Below are 18469 nucleotides of genomic sequence, written 5' to 3'. Positions count from 1 at the left end.
GCTTTGGATGCTTCAAAAACCAGACGACACTTGCTGTAGCGGCTGGAGCGGGAACGGCAATAAAGGTCAGAAAGATTCCGATGAGCAAATGCGGGATGTAAGCGACGAACTTGAAGGATCTTTTCGCAAAATATTTTATTGTTTTTTTTTTAATTTTTAACAGTTTTTGCTAGATAGCTTTAACTATATTGGATGAAGTTTACATTTTCTGTGCATAGTGTTATGTTCAATATTTAGGATTTATTTCCAAAAAATCGACCTTCTATCGCCAGGAGTGTTTATTATTGGAGGAATGAGAAAAAAGCCCTGGTGATTTCGTTTTCACAAATAATAAATATAAAAATATTTTTTTACAAATACAAACACGGATATAGAACCCATAGCAGTTTGCCATAAAGCATAATGTTTATTAAAAAAACATAAAAAATCGAGCAGTTTTTTTGTTCTTGCTACCACTCGAACAGTTCACGTTATGCTGAGAGAAGCTTGAGTGGCCCCGTGGCGGTGAGTGACTCCTACACTGCAGTGGAAAAAAGAGCCAACACGCATGAGTGCCAAGAGCGCGAGGAGCGAAAGAGCGTGAGAGTGAGTGACACTCAGGGCGCTCCGCAAGAGCTGGGGAGCTGACAACACGCCTGGAAGCGGCCGAGCCGTTCAATCTCTTTCGTGCATCGGTCGAAGCAAGTCCTACCTCGCTCTGGAGGTCCGAAGCTCCGTGTTGGAAAAGTGAAGACCCGTGCGCCCGGTTGTGTAGCTGTGCGCGAGGCACGTCGTCGTGTTGTCTTCTGGCCGCAGTAAACAGTTTTGCCAACGATTGCTGTCTTCAATCAACTTCAACTCAACGCACTGCGTTTGACAAAACCACATCTCTTGCCGAGTAACTTGAGAACAAGCGGGGAAAAAACATCCCCCGGTGTGTCTTGCGTGTGTTCGTTGTTGATTGCGAGCGGTGGTTTCTTGCGAAAAGTGTGCATGTGTCCCAGTGGCAACATTTGCCCGTTTGATTGGTTGAATAGAAAGTGATGTGTTTGAAAATCCCGGATCCCGGTGGCCACGTGCGGCAGTGTTAAAGGTGAAAGCGCTTCTCCGTTCTGTGTGTTTGCTGCTGTTTGTGGCAGCTTGACCAATTTCCCTGCGATTCTCTGTCGCAACGAGCAGAAGTGATAACATTTTACTGGCACTGAATCTTGCGGTGGGTGACTTGTGCAGTAAAAATAAAAAAATACTGCGCCCATCAGCAGCAAGCTCGTAGCGTCCTGGCCGTAGTGGGATAGTGTTCTACTGTGACCGTGGTGCGGCATTGAGAAAAAACAGACCGACGCGACGTGTTTGTTGCTGCCCTCCGCGTGAGGGAGTGAAGTGTTGAGTGTTTCCAGTCTCCAGTCTGCGCCTAGTGATGGCCGGCTCAACCATCTCGGCCACCAGCCTGACCGTCCGGGCGGGCGTACTGCTAGCGCTCGTCGGCTGCCTGCTGGCCGCACCCGATGCTGAGTCCGATCTGAGCGTCCCGGCGGCCCGTCGCTTCCACGCCAAGTTCGTGGTCGACCGGATCGAGCCGCGGCGTCCACCATCAACCGACGACCGATCAACGCCGGCGGTAGTGGTGCCGGCCGCCGGGACGACGCCGGTGCCGACACCGGCCCGGACCCGGTCGACGACGCGCTGCCGGGAGGGCTGTCTGCAAAAGGTAAGCAAAGCGACTGTGCCGATGCGCCCGACCGTAAGGGGTAAGGGCCAAAATGGGCATTTTTGGGGGCAAGAATGTGCGTTGGTGTTTGGTGGTATCTCGGGTCTGTGCTCGTTTTGGGAGAAAAAAATGATTTGCAGTTTAGCTCGTTTGAGACTCATTTTAATCCTGCTCGGTTGCAGCTAAAACAACAAAATGTCGACCCAATTGGTTACTTTGATCCAGCTCCGATCCAGACGAGCTTGAAAGCCAATGAAACAACCACCGCGCACAATATAAATAAATGCAGCACATCCGTTCGCAAATTTTTTCTCTTCTCCCTGTTGATTTTTGCCAACAGTTTAACCTACGCGCGAAACTGCACATTAGCCTGACGAACATAAATCAAAGCCACTGATCATAAATGCCGCCGGGTGCAGTTGGGCGGATTGTTGTTGTTTTCTTTTTCTTTGGGGCAATGTTGCTGCCGCGATTGCTGGCAAATTTATCTCAATCGGCTGCATCCGGAACGCTTGCACCGTGTGCGGGGGTGGGTTTATGTTTATTTATCTAGTTGTTTATACGACGAGTGGAGAAATTTGCAGCTCGTGTAACAGGAGCGAGGCAGTGTGTTTTGAGCTGATCTCTTGAGAAAGTCGCGAATTGTAAAAGAAGAAGTTGTAGAAATACAGAGTAAAGTAAGTAGAACGGGATTTAGGAACGATTTTTAAAGCGGATGGACGATACTGGTCAAGCTTATGCGTTATCAATTGCAAGCGACTGATTATTCTGATTCGTTCGCTGCAGGCGTAGCATGCAGAAGGACCGGGTCAAAGGTCTAGCTATAAACAGCCGTTGATTAAATATTTAATAAAAAAATCTTTTTCTGCTAATCTTTCTATACTATCAAACGTTGCTTCCAGTTCTCATGGATGAGAAGTGTGTTTGTCAGCGTGTGAAGAGTGTAAATTCGCTCTGTCGTGTGTGCGGTTTTTGCTACACGTTGTCACACCGTATTTTTCTGTATCGCTTTAAATTTTCGCATTTGTGAGCGCTCCTCAATGCGCAATTGCACTCTATCTCACTCTTGCTCTCCAGTTGTGTTATATTTTTTTTTTCGTTTGCACTAAGCGTGCCGTTCTGACACGCAGCCACGTCTGGTAAGAAATGCTTCTTCGCACAGTCGAGTCGGTTTGGAAGATGGAAAATGTGTAAAATCCATCATATCCCACACCTTGCTCCCCGCTGCCTGCCGGCGTGGCATAAGGCGTAGGTAAATGAACTTTACTACGCACACGGGCACGCAGGGGTTTTGTTGTCGTCCTTTGTCCGGTTTGCACGTACATCAGTGCGCCATGTTGCCATCGTTGGGGATGTCACTCGAGGGGGTGGTAAGGATAAAATAGAAGCAAAACAAAAAATAGCCCGAAAACTCCATCGTCGTCGGTGTTGTACGTGAGGTGAATGCGCTCAGTACTATCTCTCTCACTCTATCCCTCTCTCTCTCTCTCTCTCTCGCTCCCTTCACGGAGGATGAGATGAGGTGCAGTGCAGCGTGGAAAGATGTAGATGCTGCTCCTCGTGGCGGGTGTCGGTGCCGCTTTGGGACGGTTCTGCTTGGCGATTCGGCGGCAATAAATACTGATCGGTCGTCGTTAACGGACACGAATCGAATTTCATTGTCCAGGCGAGAAGCAGGACCCGAAGGGCGGATTGTCTTATCGCGTCTTCGGCTACATACTGGGTAAAGATTTGGGGATGCGTACTGAATTTATTTATAATATTTTGATCCTTAACGCTGATAGCTGATGCTGCGGCTTGATTTGATGTGGGTGAAGAGAGCGAGAGAGAAATAGTCGTTGTTAGGGCAGGAGGGTGAGCGTAGGAGCGTTAGAATAAGAGGACAAGCGCTAAGATAAGCTGTGGTGGGAAAAGTAGGGGGACATCCCCTTGCAGAATGGTTCAAAGTAAAGGTAGAAAGGGAAAGACGTGCGTGAGTAGAAAGATTGAACGAACCAAACCAGTTGAAGGCGGCAACGTAACATTTAGTACTCTAAACTTGATAACGCTCAAGAAGTATATGATGATAATTCCATCCCAAAAGATTTTAGGGAATGTCTTTCTAAGAGCATTGGAGCCGTTAGTTAATGTTATGGAGCAGCTAGATGCTAAGAAGCATCGGCCTGGGATGGTCACTCGAATCAAAGCTTCAAATTTAATTTCAACTTCAATAAGTTTTATTATTCCCCAATCAAGCACCAAGACCACGGGAACTCCAAAAATTGTATTCTCCAATAACATAATATCAAAGTTATCTGACCACAATAGCGGTTTTATGATATAATCCATCAATTATTCGTTGTCCAAAATTATATATATATATTTAGGCACCAAAACTAAATCCAGCATTGGACCTATGTATCCTGTTGCGAAACGTTATCGTCCTTTTATGATGCGTAAGCCTTTCTCCATGCTCAAGCTCGATGAGTCGCGGAGATACACACAGAGGAACAGGCAAGCCTTCACCATCAATTGCATTATTGAAACATCAACCAACAAGCGGGTCCCGAGTAGTGTTCGCGTATTGTGGCACTTTTCTTCTTGTTTGTGCCCACCACCAGCGTTGGTGCGACCAAAGTGGGCAAAGTTTTATCGATAGTTGCTCGATAGTCGGATACACCCATCCCCAAAAACACACACCCATATACAGAGTGAAACATCCTTCCTGCCATCACGCCATTCCCCTGCTAGGTACGGAAATGGATAAATTCGAAAAATCATCAGACATGCAAATCGTGTGTGGGGGCCTCACTGACGCTGACGCGCACGGATTTTCACATCCCCATGGGGGGGACGTATCAGGGGGGAAATGCAGTCATCCATGGAGAACGGGGCGGCGGTGTTCCGATCCGGTACTTGACGCGCGATATTCCGCAATACCACCGGTAACCGAACCGAGTAAGTGGCAATTGCTTCACGCGCACATTCGGGCGCGTTGTTTGACTTGGACGAAAAACTGTCCCAAAAACCTCGCTCTGTTCCTCCCCAGTGCATGCCCAACCCAGGCCACAACATGTCCGTGCGGTGTAGGCTGACTGGAGCGCGTGTGATGCGCTTCCGCTTCACCTCCGGAATATCGGCGGCGCATGGGTAGTGCATGGTGGTGTCGGGGATGCCTTCCAGCCGAACAATACCAATTAAACGATGGAGCATGGGTTGCATTTCGGTTGCATTTGGGCTCCGAGAGGGTTTCGGGCATGTGTCCAAGGCACGGCACCAACTGGACGTCTGGCGTGGGCCCCACCTTCCCGAACAGTGGCGCTGTCGTTGTGTGGCGTTAGAGGGCGAACTCTGAACGGAAGTGCTTTTAATCGAAAAGCCACGTAATTGCAGAATTGTTGCCAGCCAGTGTACGGGGCAGGAATCCAACCAAAACCATTCCCCACGGGGGAGGATCTTTGGATGTTCGGCCCGGTTACTAGACGGGATGTCTCTTGGGCTAGAGACGTCCGGCGTCGAGCCTGGGACACGGTGCGCGTTCGCTCATGTGCCCACGAGGAAGACGATTTCTTTGGTCGTCTTGGATCCGAGCAAAAGGAAGAGTCACACACACACACACACGGTGATTAAACCGTCGGCATAATTTCATTCCAAGCCATATTACCTTGGGAATAGGCCGGACTGACCGGTCGCATCGGTGGTCCGGAAATTGAACTTGTCGTTGCGGGATGGGCGTGCGGGATGAGTAGCGGCGACTGCGGGGAAAAGTCCTTTCAACCTTTGCAGAAACAGGCAGCTTGAGTCACCATATTGACAATCGATTGTGTTACGATCCGTAGGTCATGTCGAAAAGGGGATGTCCAGTCGCTTAATTGTATCTTCACCAGGCGCTCTGGTACGGTTAATACAATCGCTGTTGCCTGCCGTGGGTTTCATTGGTTGAGGTGTTTTGTTGTCTTCGTCGGGGGTGAAGTACATGGTGACAATCGTTCTCAGCCACATTCTTGGGCACTGGGTTTGATATTGAACTCATCGATATTGCTACGATGTTAGCTGCTCCAGCTCGTTCAGCTAACTGTCCAGCAGATAATTCTTTTTCAACGATACATTCAAGACATTTTCGACATCCACCAGTACGAATATCTCAACACTCCCAACTCCGCTGGAGAACCAGAAAAATAACGACAAAGATTTCGAGAAATTGGCCGAAATCAAATGCACATAATCTTAACTCTTCTCATAGCGCGAGAAGAACACGAGAAGAAAAAAAACTGCAATAAAACCGTACCTCTCCTTCCAAAACAGCCTTGGCAAGCCTTGGCACCGACACAGACCAGCAATGGAACTAACTGCTGAAAAAACAATAAAATAGATCGTCCGGAAAACAGACTGTGCCGGTTTTTGAATGGTGGACATAACTTAACGGCTGGTTTGGCGCACGTCCAGCTGCTGGCAGTGCGTTCCAACACTATGCTCCCACCCTCCCCCGGGTCGTTTTATTCTGTTCCCACTCCCTTGCTTGCTTTTTCGATTCTTTCTCGAAAGTCCTTTCTGCGCGACTGATTTTGCCGTGCTGCGTTCAGAACGGGAAAGATGGGAGCGGGTTTGGAAACGCGAAGGGAAGCAATTAGCTGTCGTTTAGCGTGTGAAGTAGTTGAATCTTGGAGCTGGAAGTTGTTGTATCATCGAGAGGGGTTTGGGGCATATACAGCCTGACCCGGAAGTTTGAAATGTTGGGAATGGGGGGTAGAATTCGGTTCTACTTCGTTTGGGCATCAAAAAAAGGGTTTGATATTGGTCATGCTCGGAAGTTTTGTGAGATATTTAATTTCTATTACATTGTATTAATTGAATCTTTGTTTTTTCTTCTCTTTCTCCTTACCATCTTTTAGCGCTCTATAAAGGACATCCTCTGCACGCAGCAGCGCGAGTGCTCAATGGTAAGCGATAATTCCAAGACGGCATGGCACGTTGGACAAAACGATAGGCATTAGCAAGGCATCTCCGTAGCAGGGAGATGGATTTGTATTGAAGTTGTTTTGCTGACGCTCGTGTTCAACAACTCCGATTAGGAATGATAACTCCGGAAGTTGTTTTTGTTTAGGAATTCCTAAGACCCGAGCAGCATTTAAAAGCGCCCGAGCTTGGCTGTGTGCGCCTGCGGGGACACTTGTGGGTTACTTGAGTGCACGACGGATCAACACTTTCGACATCAAAGGGAAGCGCACACTTCCAAAGAAGTATGCTAAGTGCCGGCTCTAGAATTTCACCTTTTTCCGGGCTCGGCTCCGGAGACTTGGATCAGGAGCGATCCTTGAGGAAAGGGAAGCACACGGCACTGCTCCGGAAAAGCAATTAAACATGAGCAGTAGCTTTTTGAAACTTTGCTGGCAGCCCGGCCACTGAAGGGAATGAAATTTTCTCTTTTTTGTACACACACCCACACACACACACACACACACACATGCCTGAAGATACACAAAAATCCCATCTCTGGAGCATGTGGAGCCTGAAGTTAACCAAGGCTTTCCCATTAATGTGGCGATGCGCTTGGAAAGTGTGGAAGATGTGTCGGGCAGCGCAGTAGCAGAAGCTCCAATTCCATTAAATACTCCCACCCGGCCACAGGGCTGTTGTTGTTGTTACCTTCCCGAAGGTGGTTGGGCTGGTTGAGGCCTCATTCCGGACGAGATAATGGTTTGTTGATGCAGTGTCGATGCACATTCCTTTCTCGACCCGTTGGAAAGGAGCTTGTACATTGCCATTCAGAAGTGGAGTCGAAAAGTTTGAGCCGGTTCGGGCAAGCGATCGATATTTAAAACAATCAAAGCTCGATGGAGAGCCCAAGGTCCAAGGCGAGGGGGAATATTTTAAACCTCTGTTTTTCTTCCAAAAGGTTCACTTGGGTCCATTTACGCAAGCAGGCAGGCAGGCGCACCTGCTCTGCCCATCGAAGGTGGCGGGTTGGAGAGATCTTCTACGGGGAAGATGAACGGCCGACGGCGTCGAACCATCGAACCACGAAGACCCATAAACTATGTCCTGCAGCGACCCGCAGATAAAGGCTAATAAGGCGCAAAGACAAAAAGGCTCCCGAACCCCATCCCCAATCAGTGTTGAACAGGTTCCGGCGGAGGAAGCTCAGTGGAAGCGCGCTTATCGCGGGTCGGAGCGGGACGCCTACCATGGACACGTGAGAAAATGTCCGCTAGATGTTGTTTTCGTTGCCGTCATAGTTTGGCTTTTTGGAACACCTTTTTCGAAGCGGAACAGGCGCAGACCTCTTTGAGTGTTGGCGTATTTTTTTTGGGGAGTGAGAAGATGTAAAGGATTAGATGCTAGAGAGTGGGAATCTGGAAGGCGGACTCTATAAAAACCGCTTAGGGCTTTTTGAGTGCGATGTGTGTGTGTTGCATTAGCGCCATTAAGATGCAAGATTTGGAGCGCTCTGCTGCTGCTGCGGGTGCTCTATCTTAATACGAACGGTGGCTGATGTGTCTGGGATATCATTTCTAAAAGCTTTACAGTGTACAGTGAAAGCGGTTGGGGAGAAATTAGGGTGTAGGAGTCTGTTACGAAACCGTGCGTGCTGTATTGAACCGAAAGACATGTCTGGGGTTTAGGCTTTTGCTTGCCTCTTTTGGGGACGACAGTACTACTTACGACAAACAATACATCTTCGAGATAAGCCTGCTGTTTGCCCAACTACATCCAACCCCCTCGCTCGCGAAGTTTGTGTTCCACAGAAGTTCTCTAACCGGTCCTTCCTTCTAGAGTGCTGGGACGTGTGCAACCGCAACCACCAGATCCGGAAGGAGAACGACCTAGCCCACCGGCTGCTGCTGAGCCTGGTGCGCCTGATACGCAACGAGTCGGTCGTGACGGCCGACATCGAGTGGACGACGCCGGAGGAGCTGGTGCAGCATCAGCCGCACCCGGTCGTACCGTCGCCGCTCGCCGCCTCCGAGAACGTGGAGCGGCTGTCGCGGATCGCCCGGGACGGCGGTGTCGTGCCCGGCGTCCGGGACGGCGTGTCGCGCATTATGCAGACGCTGGCGACCCGGCCACTGCCCGCCACGCCAAGCGACGAGCCGCAGCTGCAGCAGTACCACCAGTGTCTGGTGTCGTGGGAAATTTCGGGCGGCGGGCTGACCGGCAACCTGCTGACGGAAACGTCCAAGGTGGAGCTGTCACTGTGGCCCAACACCAAGTACCACGTGCACGTAACCTGCCGCAATAAGGTGAGTGTCGATGGCTGGTAGGGTTTAGTTCTTTCGTCGTTTGAATGTTGCAATTATCCTTGCCCGTATCTCCTGCTTCTGCTCTCTCTCTCTCTCTCGTCCAGGAAACGGATGCACTCATCCGCTCGGCCTCGCTGCTCGTCGACACGAGCGAGGCGGTGATCGTGAGTCTCCAGGGTACGACCTCGACCACCACCGAGACGGCACCGCTGGGCGGCGGCTCGATCAACTCCGCCATCCACACCATCACCTCCAATCGGGTCGACACCGACCAGGACGACCGACCGCCCTCGGTGGACGACGACGATCTGAGGATGTTTGTAGAGCAGCAGCAGCAGCAGCAGCAACATCTTCGACACCACAGCTTCTGGCCGTTCGATCGTAGCGCGGGCGAGCTGGCTGGTGTCGGGAGCGGCCCAACCGGCAGCTCCAAGGAGATACTCATCCTCGGCGTATTCGTGGCCCTGCTGGCCCTCGTGCTGGTTGCGCTCACCGTGCTTATACTGGTGCGCCGGAAGCCGGGCCCGCACGAGGACCGCGAGCTGCTGATCGAGAGCGAAATCCTGCCCAAGATTCTGCACGTTTGATAGAGGGATGCGGAACCGAGATGCCGGCGTCGCTCGCTGCTGTAAATAGTCTATTTATGATCGCAACGCACCGTTGAAGAGATTTGCGTAAGTTTGCCTCTTAGTTCTTCTGCTCCCGCTGACTTTGTTTTAGAGCTCTGTTTTTTGTTATCCTTTTAACACTCTTTCCGAACTATCTTTCCTGTTGCCATCGCCGAATTTTGTGTGGTTCTTTCTGGGAACATACCGATTTCCTGCAATCCCTCTTTGTATGTAGTTTCTTCGCTAAGAAAATTTCGTGCGCAACTAAGTTATACTAACACGAGCATGCAGAAGGGTGCAGAAGATAAGAGACAACGGCGTGCGATGCAAGCACGTAAGCAAAAAAAACATAAAATACTAGTCTTAGAATGTGTAAAGCTGGCACATTGCCCAGGTTCTTCTCGCTCTATGGGGGTTTTGTCAATGGGTCTGCCAAGGTGCCGTGGCCGTCTCTCTGTTGTGTAATCTGTTTCAGCTGTACTGAGTCCTTGTGTTCGAACCACCTCTGTGAATGTGGCATTTTGGTCGATATTTAAAACATGTTGAAATTGCTGGAAATTTAAACTACAACTAACAACGGGGACAGGACATTAGCGATGAAATGTATCAAACTATCGGTGGGAGAAATAGAGAGAGAGAGCGAGAAAAACAAAAAAGAGAGAACGAGAACTAGGTAATGAGAAGAAGATATTAGATATAAACAAAAACACACACAAAACAAACAACCTTACCAATGTTCTCCTTTTACGTTTACGTTTCCCCGATCAAAATGGAGACGTCCAGCAAGAAATGATAAACCAAATTACGCAGGTGTCACACATGAACCTGGGCAGCATTTTTGGGTGGCAGTGTGATGCGCCATCTAGCTCTCTGCGAGTGATCTGGCCCTCCGCAAGTGGGGCGAAGGTGAGCACGCATCCTGCAACAGTAGATAACCAAATCAAAAACAAAACGATGTAACTGAAATGCGAGCTGACCGATCAGAGTAAGTCGCGAAGGCATGGAATGGAAGGCAAACAGGGTTACTGGTGAGGTAGTTTGAAGTGATATTGGTGTTCGGGTGGGTACAGCGAGACAGTGGCGTTTAACACGGCTCTTTTTTTTCTGTGCGTGTGTGAGAGCGTGTTAATGGCGCAAAACAAAGGGTAACAAATCGGAAGGAAATGGATAAAGGAAACCCGTTTTCGGAAGGTCCAAAACCAGTGTAACTAACTGCTAAACACATTAGAGTAGAACAAGAAATTAAAACAATGAGAATCTCTATGGAAATATATGGAGTGAAGGAGAGAGCGAGAGCGTGAGAAGATATGAGGGAAGAAGAGAAAGAGAATGAGCGAGAAAGAAGCAAGAGAGGTGTAATATATATATAGTAAAACAAAAAAAACAATGCAAACAAGTGTACATTTGTGTAAAAAGACTGACTCAAGATCATTGTAAAATAAAGCTCTTTTAAAATATATTATAACAAAGCGAACCTACAGTCTGCTGATACATTTTTCTATACTTTTTTTTTCGCTGAGATGATGATGACAGTTTGTTGATTTCTATTTTGTGCGAATATTGATCCTGCTGCAACCGTGAGAACCTCGTCGGAAGCGCTATAAATACATTTCACTTGCCTTTCGCAAGCCCCAAATTGTCTTATACTCGGGACACTAAACATGCGTCACTTGGTAGTGGGTGGGTGCTGTGCTGGTGGTATCTGCGACGGATCAGGTTGCGCATTCAGGATCGAAAAGATGGGTAGTTTTGATTGGAATGTGTGCTGGTACGAAGGCAAGGAGCGAAGGCTTGCTAGTAAGCGTAAAACAAATTCTGTGGGTATGGCAGGGCTGTCGAATCTTGTGAACGCAGCCTGGGAAAAATATTGAAACATTATTTCCATCATATTACTGTTTCCAGTTTGGGTTGAAAGAGCAAATTTTAGCAGTTTTATTTCACAAAGCCTAAAAAATAAACATATAAACTTTAAACACTCTGCCGACTGGTGCTACAGCCCTGCCCAAAGCTGTCGCTGTCCGTCGCATGCACTGCACGGGACCACATTATCTACATCTTTGTAATCGATCGATGGGTGTTCTCGCGCGTCCCCTCGTATCCCTTCGCGGCTTCACGGGTGCATCAGGAACTTGTCTTGCTGTTTATTTGCAACCACTGCCCTTCCGCCTATCCTCCTTTACAATCCGCCCGTTGGTAAGATATTAATATAGCGGCAAAGGCGGGAAAGAAAAACAAAAACCCCTTCACCAAACGATCCCAAAGAAAATCACACGCACAGCCCCCCACCCACCCGAAAAGCGACAAATATTCCCCATTTGCTGGCATGGGTACAGCATCAGCGGTGCGTCCCGATTTGCTGACACTGTCGTTTGATTAAACTATGGTAAATAAATAATCACCATAACGCAGTGGGAGATACGGTCGCGCTGTACGGTCCCGGTCGAAACGCACTCCACGGGCGGGGCGAATATTATTTGTTATTTCCCCGTCGGGGTTTTCAAACGGCCTGTCGAACGTTGCTTACTGTAGCAATTTTGCGGGGCAGTTTTTTTTTTCTTCGAGGCAGTGTTTTTCTTTCGTCGAACGGGTCCGGGGAGAGCCGTAGTTTATGGCAAACGGTTCCTGATACTGCGCTGAGCTGTTGCGCATTGTTCGGTATTGAGTGGTGGTGAAATGCGTTTGTTTATGTTGGGATTAAGATTTATTATTTCATTTCTGTGTTACGTTTCGCTTGCTTATTTCTTTTTAAACGTTCTGTAGGAATGAAACAGGTTGAACCGCTCTTCTCATTTCCTTTTTTCTTCACATGTTTGCAGTTAAAACGTGTCGTTTGAGTTTGTTTGTTTTGTGGTATGTGCTAGTTATTCTGTTTTTCCCCTATTTTTTTTATTGATTATCTATTGTTTTCTTTAATTGCGACTATTCCAATTGTATTTTACGCAATTATTTATTATAGTATTTTACACTGCACTTTTCTACTCGTTGTAATCCACACAAGGTTAACGCATCCAGCACTTGCAGTCTCATAACAATGTTAGGAAGACAGGATTGGTACGATAAAATCTTAAAAATACAGTGGAGCGCCGTTTATCCGGGCTCATCAGGAGTTGACCTCGCCTGGATATGCGAATATCACGGATGATGAGGCAAAGAATATATTTAAGCACAAATTCTTGATTATAGTTTGAAATTTTTCTTATGTTTTGATTCAAATAAGCAATTTTTTATTGACTTTATGTGTTTCCAATGAGAATATTTGAAATTTTCCATGAATTATAGTGTTTTTTGTTATGACAATGTGCTCTGATAACCGTTTTTTCAAATATCCTCCTCAGAACGAAATGTCATCTTTGTATTGAACTGTCATTTCTCAACAGTACGGATAGACGGATAGCCGGATAAAAGGTACACGGATAAACGGCGCTTCCACTGTACTTCGAAAGAAGTATCTAATATAAAACCATCTAACGGAAAAAATGAAATAACATTTTGATTTTCTTACTGATTTTAACACAAATAACTCCTCCGTAAAACCAACTATGCATAGTTCTAATAGATAACTAGGTCCTTTTTTAAAGGACATTTTCAACATTAATTCCTTGCCGAACCCCTGTTCCAAGTATATTCTTCGCAAAAGCTACAGTACATACCGTACATTTGCCATGATTGACACACACACACACACATGCACGTCCGGATCGGATAGGGGGCGCCATTTTGAGCTCGCCGTACTTCCATTTTGGTGCAGTTTTGCAAAAATTTGCCCATCGTTTCTAATTACCCTCGCGCTGTGTGCGCCTTTGCTTTGGGGAATTGTGCACAAGGGTTGCCCGCCAGTTGCGTCCCCGCAGCGCGGCGCAGCGTCGGCACTGCCGATTGTTGTCGATCATTCAAAGGCTTCGGGTTTTCGGGCCCCGCGTTTCAGTTTGCAGTTTCCACCACAAACCCACTGTCGAGCGGTCTGAAGCGGTCCGCCAAAGCGAGAGGACCTCTCTGGCTGGTCGCTGGCGCTCATTGGTTTCGGCAGTTGGGCAAGCAGAGGGAGGAGGGGGGGGGGAGGACAAAAGAAGAAGAAGCATAAAACAACACACAAACACAAGAAAGGTGGAAAAACAACACACAAACACAAACCGGCGACAAAGGCACACGCTGAAGAAGCATTGCGCAAAGGGAGCAAAAGCGGCGCTGCACCGCCGCCCAAGTGCGAATGCAGAAAGAAATGGGGGAAAAAAGGGCGTACAAAAAAAAAAAAAACTGCGCGCAAAAACTAGAGCTGCATTGTGTGTGTCTGTGTGTGTGTATGAGTGTTTTTTTTTTAATGCTGATTTTGTTCTCCCCTAACAAAACCAAACAATGCGTGCGTTCGTCGTCTGCCGCCGCCGTCGTTCGCAGGGCGGAAGTAGGAAAGGAAGGCCCCTGTCCTCTCCACAACCACCCTTTTTTCGCCGCAAAGGTGCTTGCTGCACTGGGCGGGAGGCTTTCAGATAAAGTCCGTTTGTTTTTGCACACACACACAAACATACGGCCTAAATAGGGGTTCGTCAAGTGAGTGACACCGTACACGCCCCATTATTTGCACAAAAGACCAATCCGGTATCCTTGCCTTGGCGCTTCCCCTTTCCATATGTATGTGTGTGTGATGGGGTACAATTGTTTGAGACCTCCGGTTGCCGCCATAGTCGTGCTTGCCCCAGTTCCTGCCGAAACCCGAAAAAAACCCTACCCCTTTCGTTTGACAGTTGATGAAGATGCATGCGCTCCGGTGCCTTTGAGGATCCGTTTTTGCATGTGTATGTTAGCGTGTGTGTGTGTGTGCAAGGAAGAGGACAGCAAGAAGAAACTGCAGCCCTCAAAATGAAGCCCGATTTTCTCTGGGTTTTTTCCTTTCTTCTAGCATACCCTGTGCCGTTTCCTTTTCCACTCGTTTGTACTATCTCTCTCGTGAGGCTTTTCCCCAGGCAAAACAGGACAGGACGGAGTGTGATGGGGTAGGAGGGGAGCACAGCTTGAGGTAGAAACTACCGTGTGCAGTATGCGTTTAGTGGTGGCTCGTTTTTTGTACTGCTGCTGTTGTTGCATTCATGCGATGCATGCCACCCTCAAGTGCAGCTCGCACTACGATTGTGTATCCGTTTCAAGGAGTTGCATTCACTCTGACGACTGTGTGTGTGCGTGCTTGAATAGCTCTCTTATCCTTTCAACTAGTGCCCGCCATTTCCACCATTTCCTTCTTGTTGCAGGTTGCTTATTCCCTTGGTTGCAAACGCCTGGAAAGAGAAAGAAAGCGAGCGGGACCGAGTGCAGTTTCTTCGGTTTTTAGGTTCCCCCAGATTTTTGCAAATGAAGACGAATGCAGTTTTGTTCCGAGATTGGACCGACTGTTTGAAGGCTTTACTGTACATGTTTGTGTGTGAGTGAGTCCGTTGCGCTCTGTTTGCGAAACGTCAGCTTCCGGAGTTTGTTTCCCCACGCGGGAGATCCTTCCCTGGAGGAGCGTGCAGACTTATTTCAGGTTGTTTTCAGCGGCCATTCTGGGTGGTTTTTTTTCCTCTTCATTTGTGTGCAACTGATGCAAGAGTCGGAACTTGCTGCTAAGACACTTCCGGTGTACATGAGTGCATTTGTATGTGTGTTTTGTTTGGTTTTATCTACGCTTGTTGTAGAATCCGAATCCTTTATTCGCCCATTATTCATTAGGGTTTCATTTATCCCTACCGTGCGGCCATTTGGTTTTGTTTCTCTCCTCTGGTTTTTACCCCTGCATGTGGCTCCCGCAGATCCTACTATTTCGCTCGTTCGCTTCGCCATCGGACTGACGCGCTCGGTTTAAACGCATGTCCTGGGCAGGGCTAAGGAGGAAGTACAATATGAACAAGAGCAGAAACAAAACAAAACAAAAATACACGATGCTCCGCCTATTGGACGTCCGTTTACAAAAGAACCCCCCATCAGGAGGTGGATGTCCTACCCCTTCCTTTATCCTTTATGTCCTAGCCGTTTGGTGGGTGGGGGGGGGGGTCGGCGGTGGGGTGCCGTGGTGGTGTCGCATTCTTGGCGCTTAATTTGTTGCAAATGGGAACTGCGGGAATGACATCCACGACATCCACGGACGAGAGCGTCAACCCGGGCCGGACAGCGCCTGCAAACAAGTGTCAGTGTTAAGCTGTTTGTGAAGTAAATAATTGCCTGCCTACGTTTGGAGTGGACAGTTTCTGTGTGTGTGTATGTGTTATTGCTGCTTGCTTTATGTTTTGCAACTCAGGTCTACGCTTTTAAGCTCTTTGTGATTTCTGATGAAACAATCATTACGTTTAATTAAAGTGGAATTAGCTGTAAGAAAAATAATGCACAAAAACACATGCAAACAGCCACAACACCACAGTTTGCTGCTCATAATTATCGTGTATGATTTATGATCTTCTTCTTCTTACTTGTGAGGCTACGTTATGTTTATAACCCGTAGACTTTTACACACACAGATGTTGAAACAGTATCATTTTCATCATCAGTAACAACAGATCATTTTTGAAAACAAGTAAATAAAATCTTACTTATGTGTTCGTTGCACGCCGTACATTGTTGGATTAATTTAGAACGCTTATAGAAATCGCCAACCAGCCACATCTGTACAAAAAAAGACCAAGCAAACGACAGATACAAATAGCAACATTTCGCATGTTCCACCTTTCATCAATCCTCAACGAGATCGGTTTCGGACGGTTCGGGCGTAGTCGTCCCCCCCCCCCGTTCCGTGCCAAGGGACACATGCCCGAAGCGCAAGAGCGTCGATCACGCTGCCCGTGTGGACGCGAGATGAAGTGACGTTGAGCGAACCTCTCGGCAGGTGTATCAGGTTACCGTGCCGTACTGTACGTGCTCTGGTCTGGTCTGCGCGTGTGTTGTCCGTTTCCTCGTCTTCTGCACTTCACGTCTGCATCGTCCTCCTGCTTCCCATCGCCACGACACGGTATGACGCCAGCGATCTCTCTGGGAGCCCGTCAGATGCGGTTGGACCTACCGGTCTGGGAAACCGATACCGATCACGACCGTTGCAGCGACCGATATCATCATGCACCGTGACGCCATTTGCTCGCCCGTTTTGTGCTCCGGTTTGGGTTTGAGGAGGGAGAAGGTTGGGCGTTCGCTTTTCGCGAATCGGGTGGGCTCTCTTCGCCTCCCCCGGAGGGTTGTGGTTCCTTAACCTCAGGGGTTTCAGAGGGAGTTATCGTTTTCTTGTGCTGTCGGCGAACGAAACTCAAAGTCGCGTGGAGATGACTTGGGGTTTCTTTTATTCTTTCTGCTGCAACCTTCCCTTCCCCCTCCCCCCTTGCGATGCATCAACTCGTAACGAACTGAAGCCGCCCGTCTCCTCCGCAACCAGTGCGTCCCGTGGCTCGGTGCATAATTTGCATGGTTTTATTTGAGTCACCATCGGGCAGATTGAATTATGGTCAGGCGGGTGTCCTTTCCTCACCATCCGCCAGGCACGGACGCGTTTGCCGTACCGGTGTGGTCAATCTAATTTAAGGTTATTGTCGTATTCATTAGTTTTCATTAGCTCGCGAACACCCCGATGGTGGAGAGGATTCGCCGGAGCCGAGGTTTTGGGACAATGCGGGATGCTGCGTCCCGATGCGGGCTCGAAGATGCGTGGGACGGCGCTGCAGATGCATCTTTTTCTTGCAGCGTACGGGCGTCTTTGGTGGACGCTGGTGGTGGGTTTAATTGAGCAGAGCTTAATTGAAAGTCATTCTCCGGGGGCCGAAACGTCGGGGTGGCAAAATCGGGTTGGATTTGTTTGCATTGTTTGGTGTCGATACTTTCGGAGTTGGAGTGTGCCGGTACCTCACCACACGGTAATCGAAACCGGAATTTGGAGTGCTAGGCGGGTGTGCTGCCATGCCAACAGCGAGGCAGATGTTGGAATTGGTGGAACGGTTCCAATTACCGACGGTAAATAGTGGAGTCACGATTGCAAATTACAAACGGATAATTCGTTGGAGTTCTTGGGAGATGTAAGTAAGACATCGCAGGGATTGTGTTGCAAGAGTTCTGTGATATACATAATGTCTAGTAACTCGATACAAATGCCTTATCTGAAAGTTCCTGCAAACAAACCTTTCATCGATGCCTTGCTCCTATCGCATTAGTCCAAAATTTGAGGGTTTCTTGTGAACTATGTTAGATGCAAGAAAGATGTTTCTTCGATCGTATTGTAGACCTTCGCGAACCTTAATCATTAATTCATCCGCGTTATGTAAATCATAGCAGAGCTTCCTTGTGCCTAGCAACTCGATATCACTTCCTGTTTGAGGCATTTTTGAGAAAAAAAAAACAACTCTCCTAGCAGTGTCCTATATCAGCCGCTGCTAGCCAAAAACTCCGGATGTGCAGCAAACCTGAAAACATCCCCAAAAGTATCCGGATACGGTTCAATTCCTTCAGCTTGGAGGATATTTGAGGCTGGATGAAAGGGATACAGAGAAGACGTCACCAGCATTCAAGGAAGGAGTGGTGGGGCAATAAACTGCTCCGTGTTGGTGCAAAAGTTTGCAAATGTGAGTTCGGCAAGTGGCTGAAACTGTTTCAACTTTAACTGTCCCACCACTGTCCTTTGGTAGTGTGCGGTACTGTCCCCAGTCATTAGCCTCCAGAGGATCGCGGCTCATCTCGGGCCCCGAATTGCCACTTTCGCGACGTGGTCTAGCGTTGCCACGTTGAGTTATGGAGCTTTATGGTCCGAAGTTCTTTCCGGTTGTGCAAGACTACTACTGTGCAGACAGTCAACCGATTGACCTCTCGGTGTTTGGGCCACACCCGCTGGTCAGGTCCGTCGCCTGGGCCGCAATTTTTGGCATGAACCATTGCGGACACGTTCGATGAAGTGCCCATAACCCGAAAGCTTCTGCAAATGGACAGCTTCCAACTGAAATGGAATTAATAGAACTACACAC

At 48.3% G+C, this 18469-nt stretch overlaps 1 protein-coding gene across 1 annotated transcript; it reads left to right on the top strand.

Annotated features, from left to right (window-relative positions):
- The first annotated feature begins 665 nt into the window (after nucleotides 1-665).
- LOC120906370 lies at nucleotides 666-10989 on the top strand. Its single transcript, XM_040317981.1, has 4 exons — nucleotides 666-1687; nucleotides 6559-6606; nucleotides 8443-8907; nucleotides 9012-10989. Exons 1-4 carry the CDS (start codon nucleotides 1397-1399, stop codon nucleotides 9492-9494), a joined length of 1287 nt encoding a protein of 428 aa, XP_040173915.1. The 5' UTR covers nucleotides 666-1396; the 3' UTR covers nucleotides 9495-10989.
- The last annotated feature ends 7480 nt before the right edge of the window (nucleotides 10990-18469 follow it).

This window comes from Anopheles arabiensis, chromosome X (genome assembly GCF_016920715.1).
Source record: "Anopheles arabiensis isolate DONGOLA chromosome X, AaraD3, whole genome shotgun sequence".
Classification (NCBI taxonomy): domain Eukaryota; kingdom Metazoa; phylum Arthropoda; class Insecta; order Diptera; family Culicidae; genus Anopheles; species Anopheles arabiensis.
Note: the sequence above shows the minus strand (reverse complement) of the source record. Positions and strands in the feature narration are given on the sequence as shown.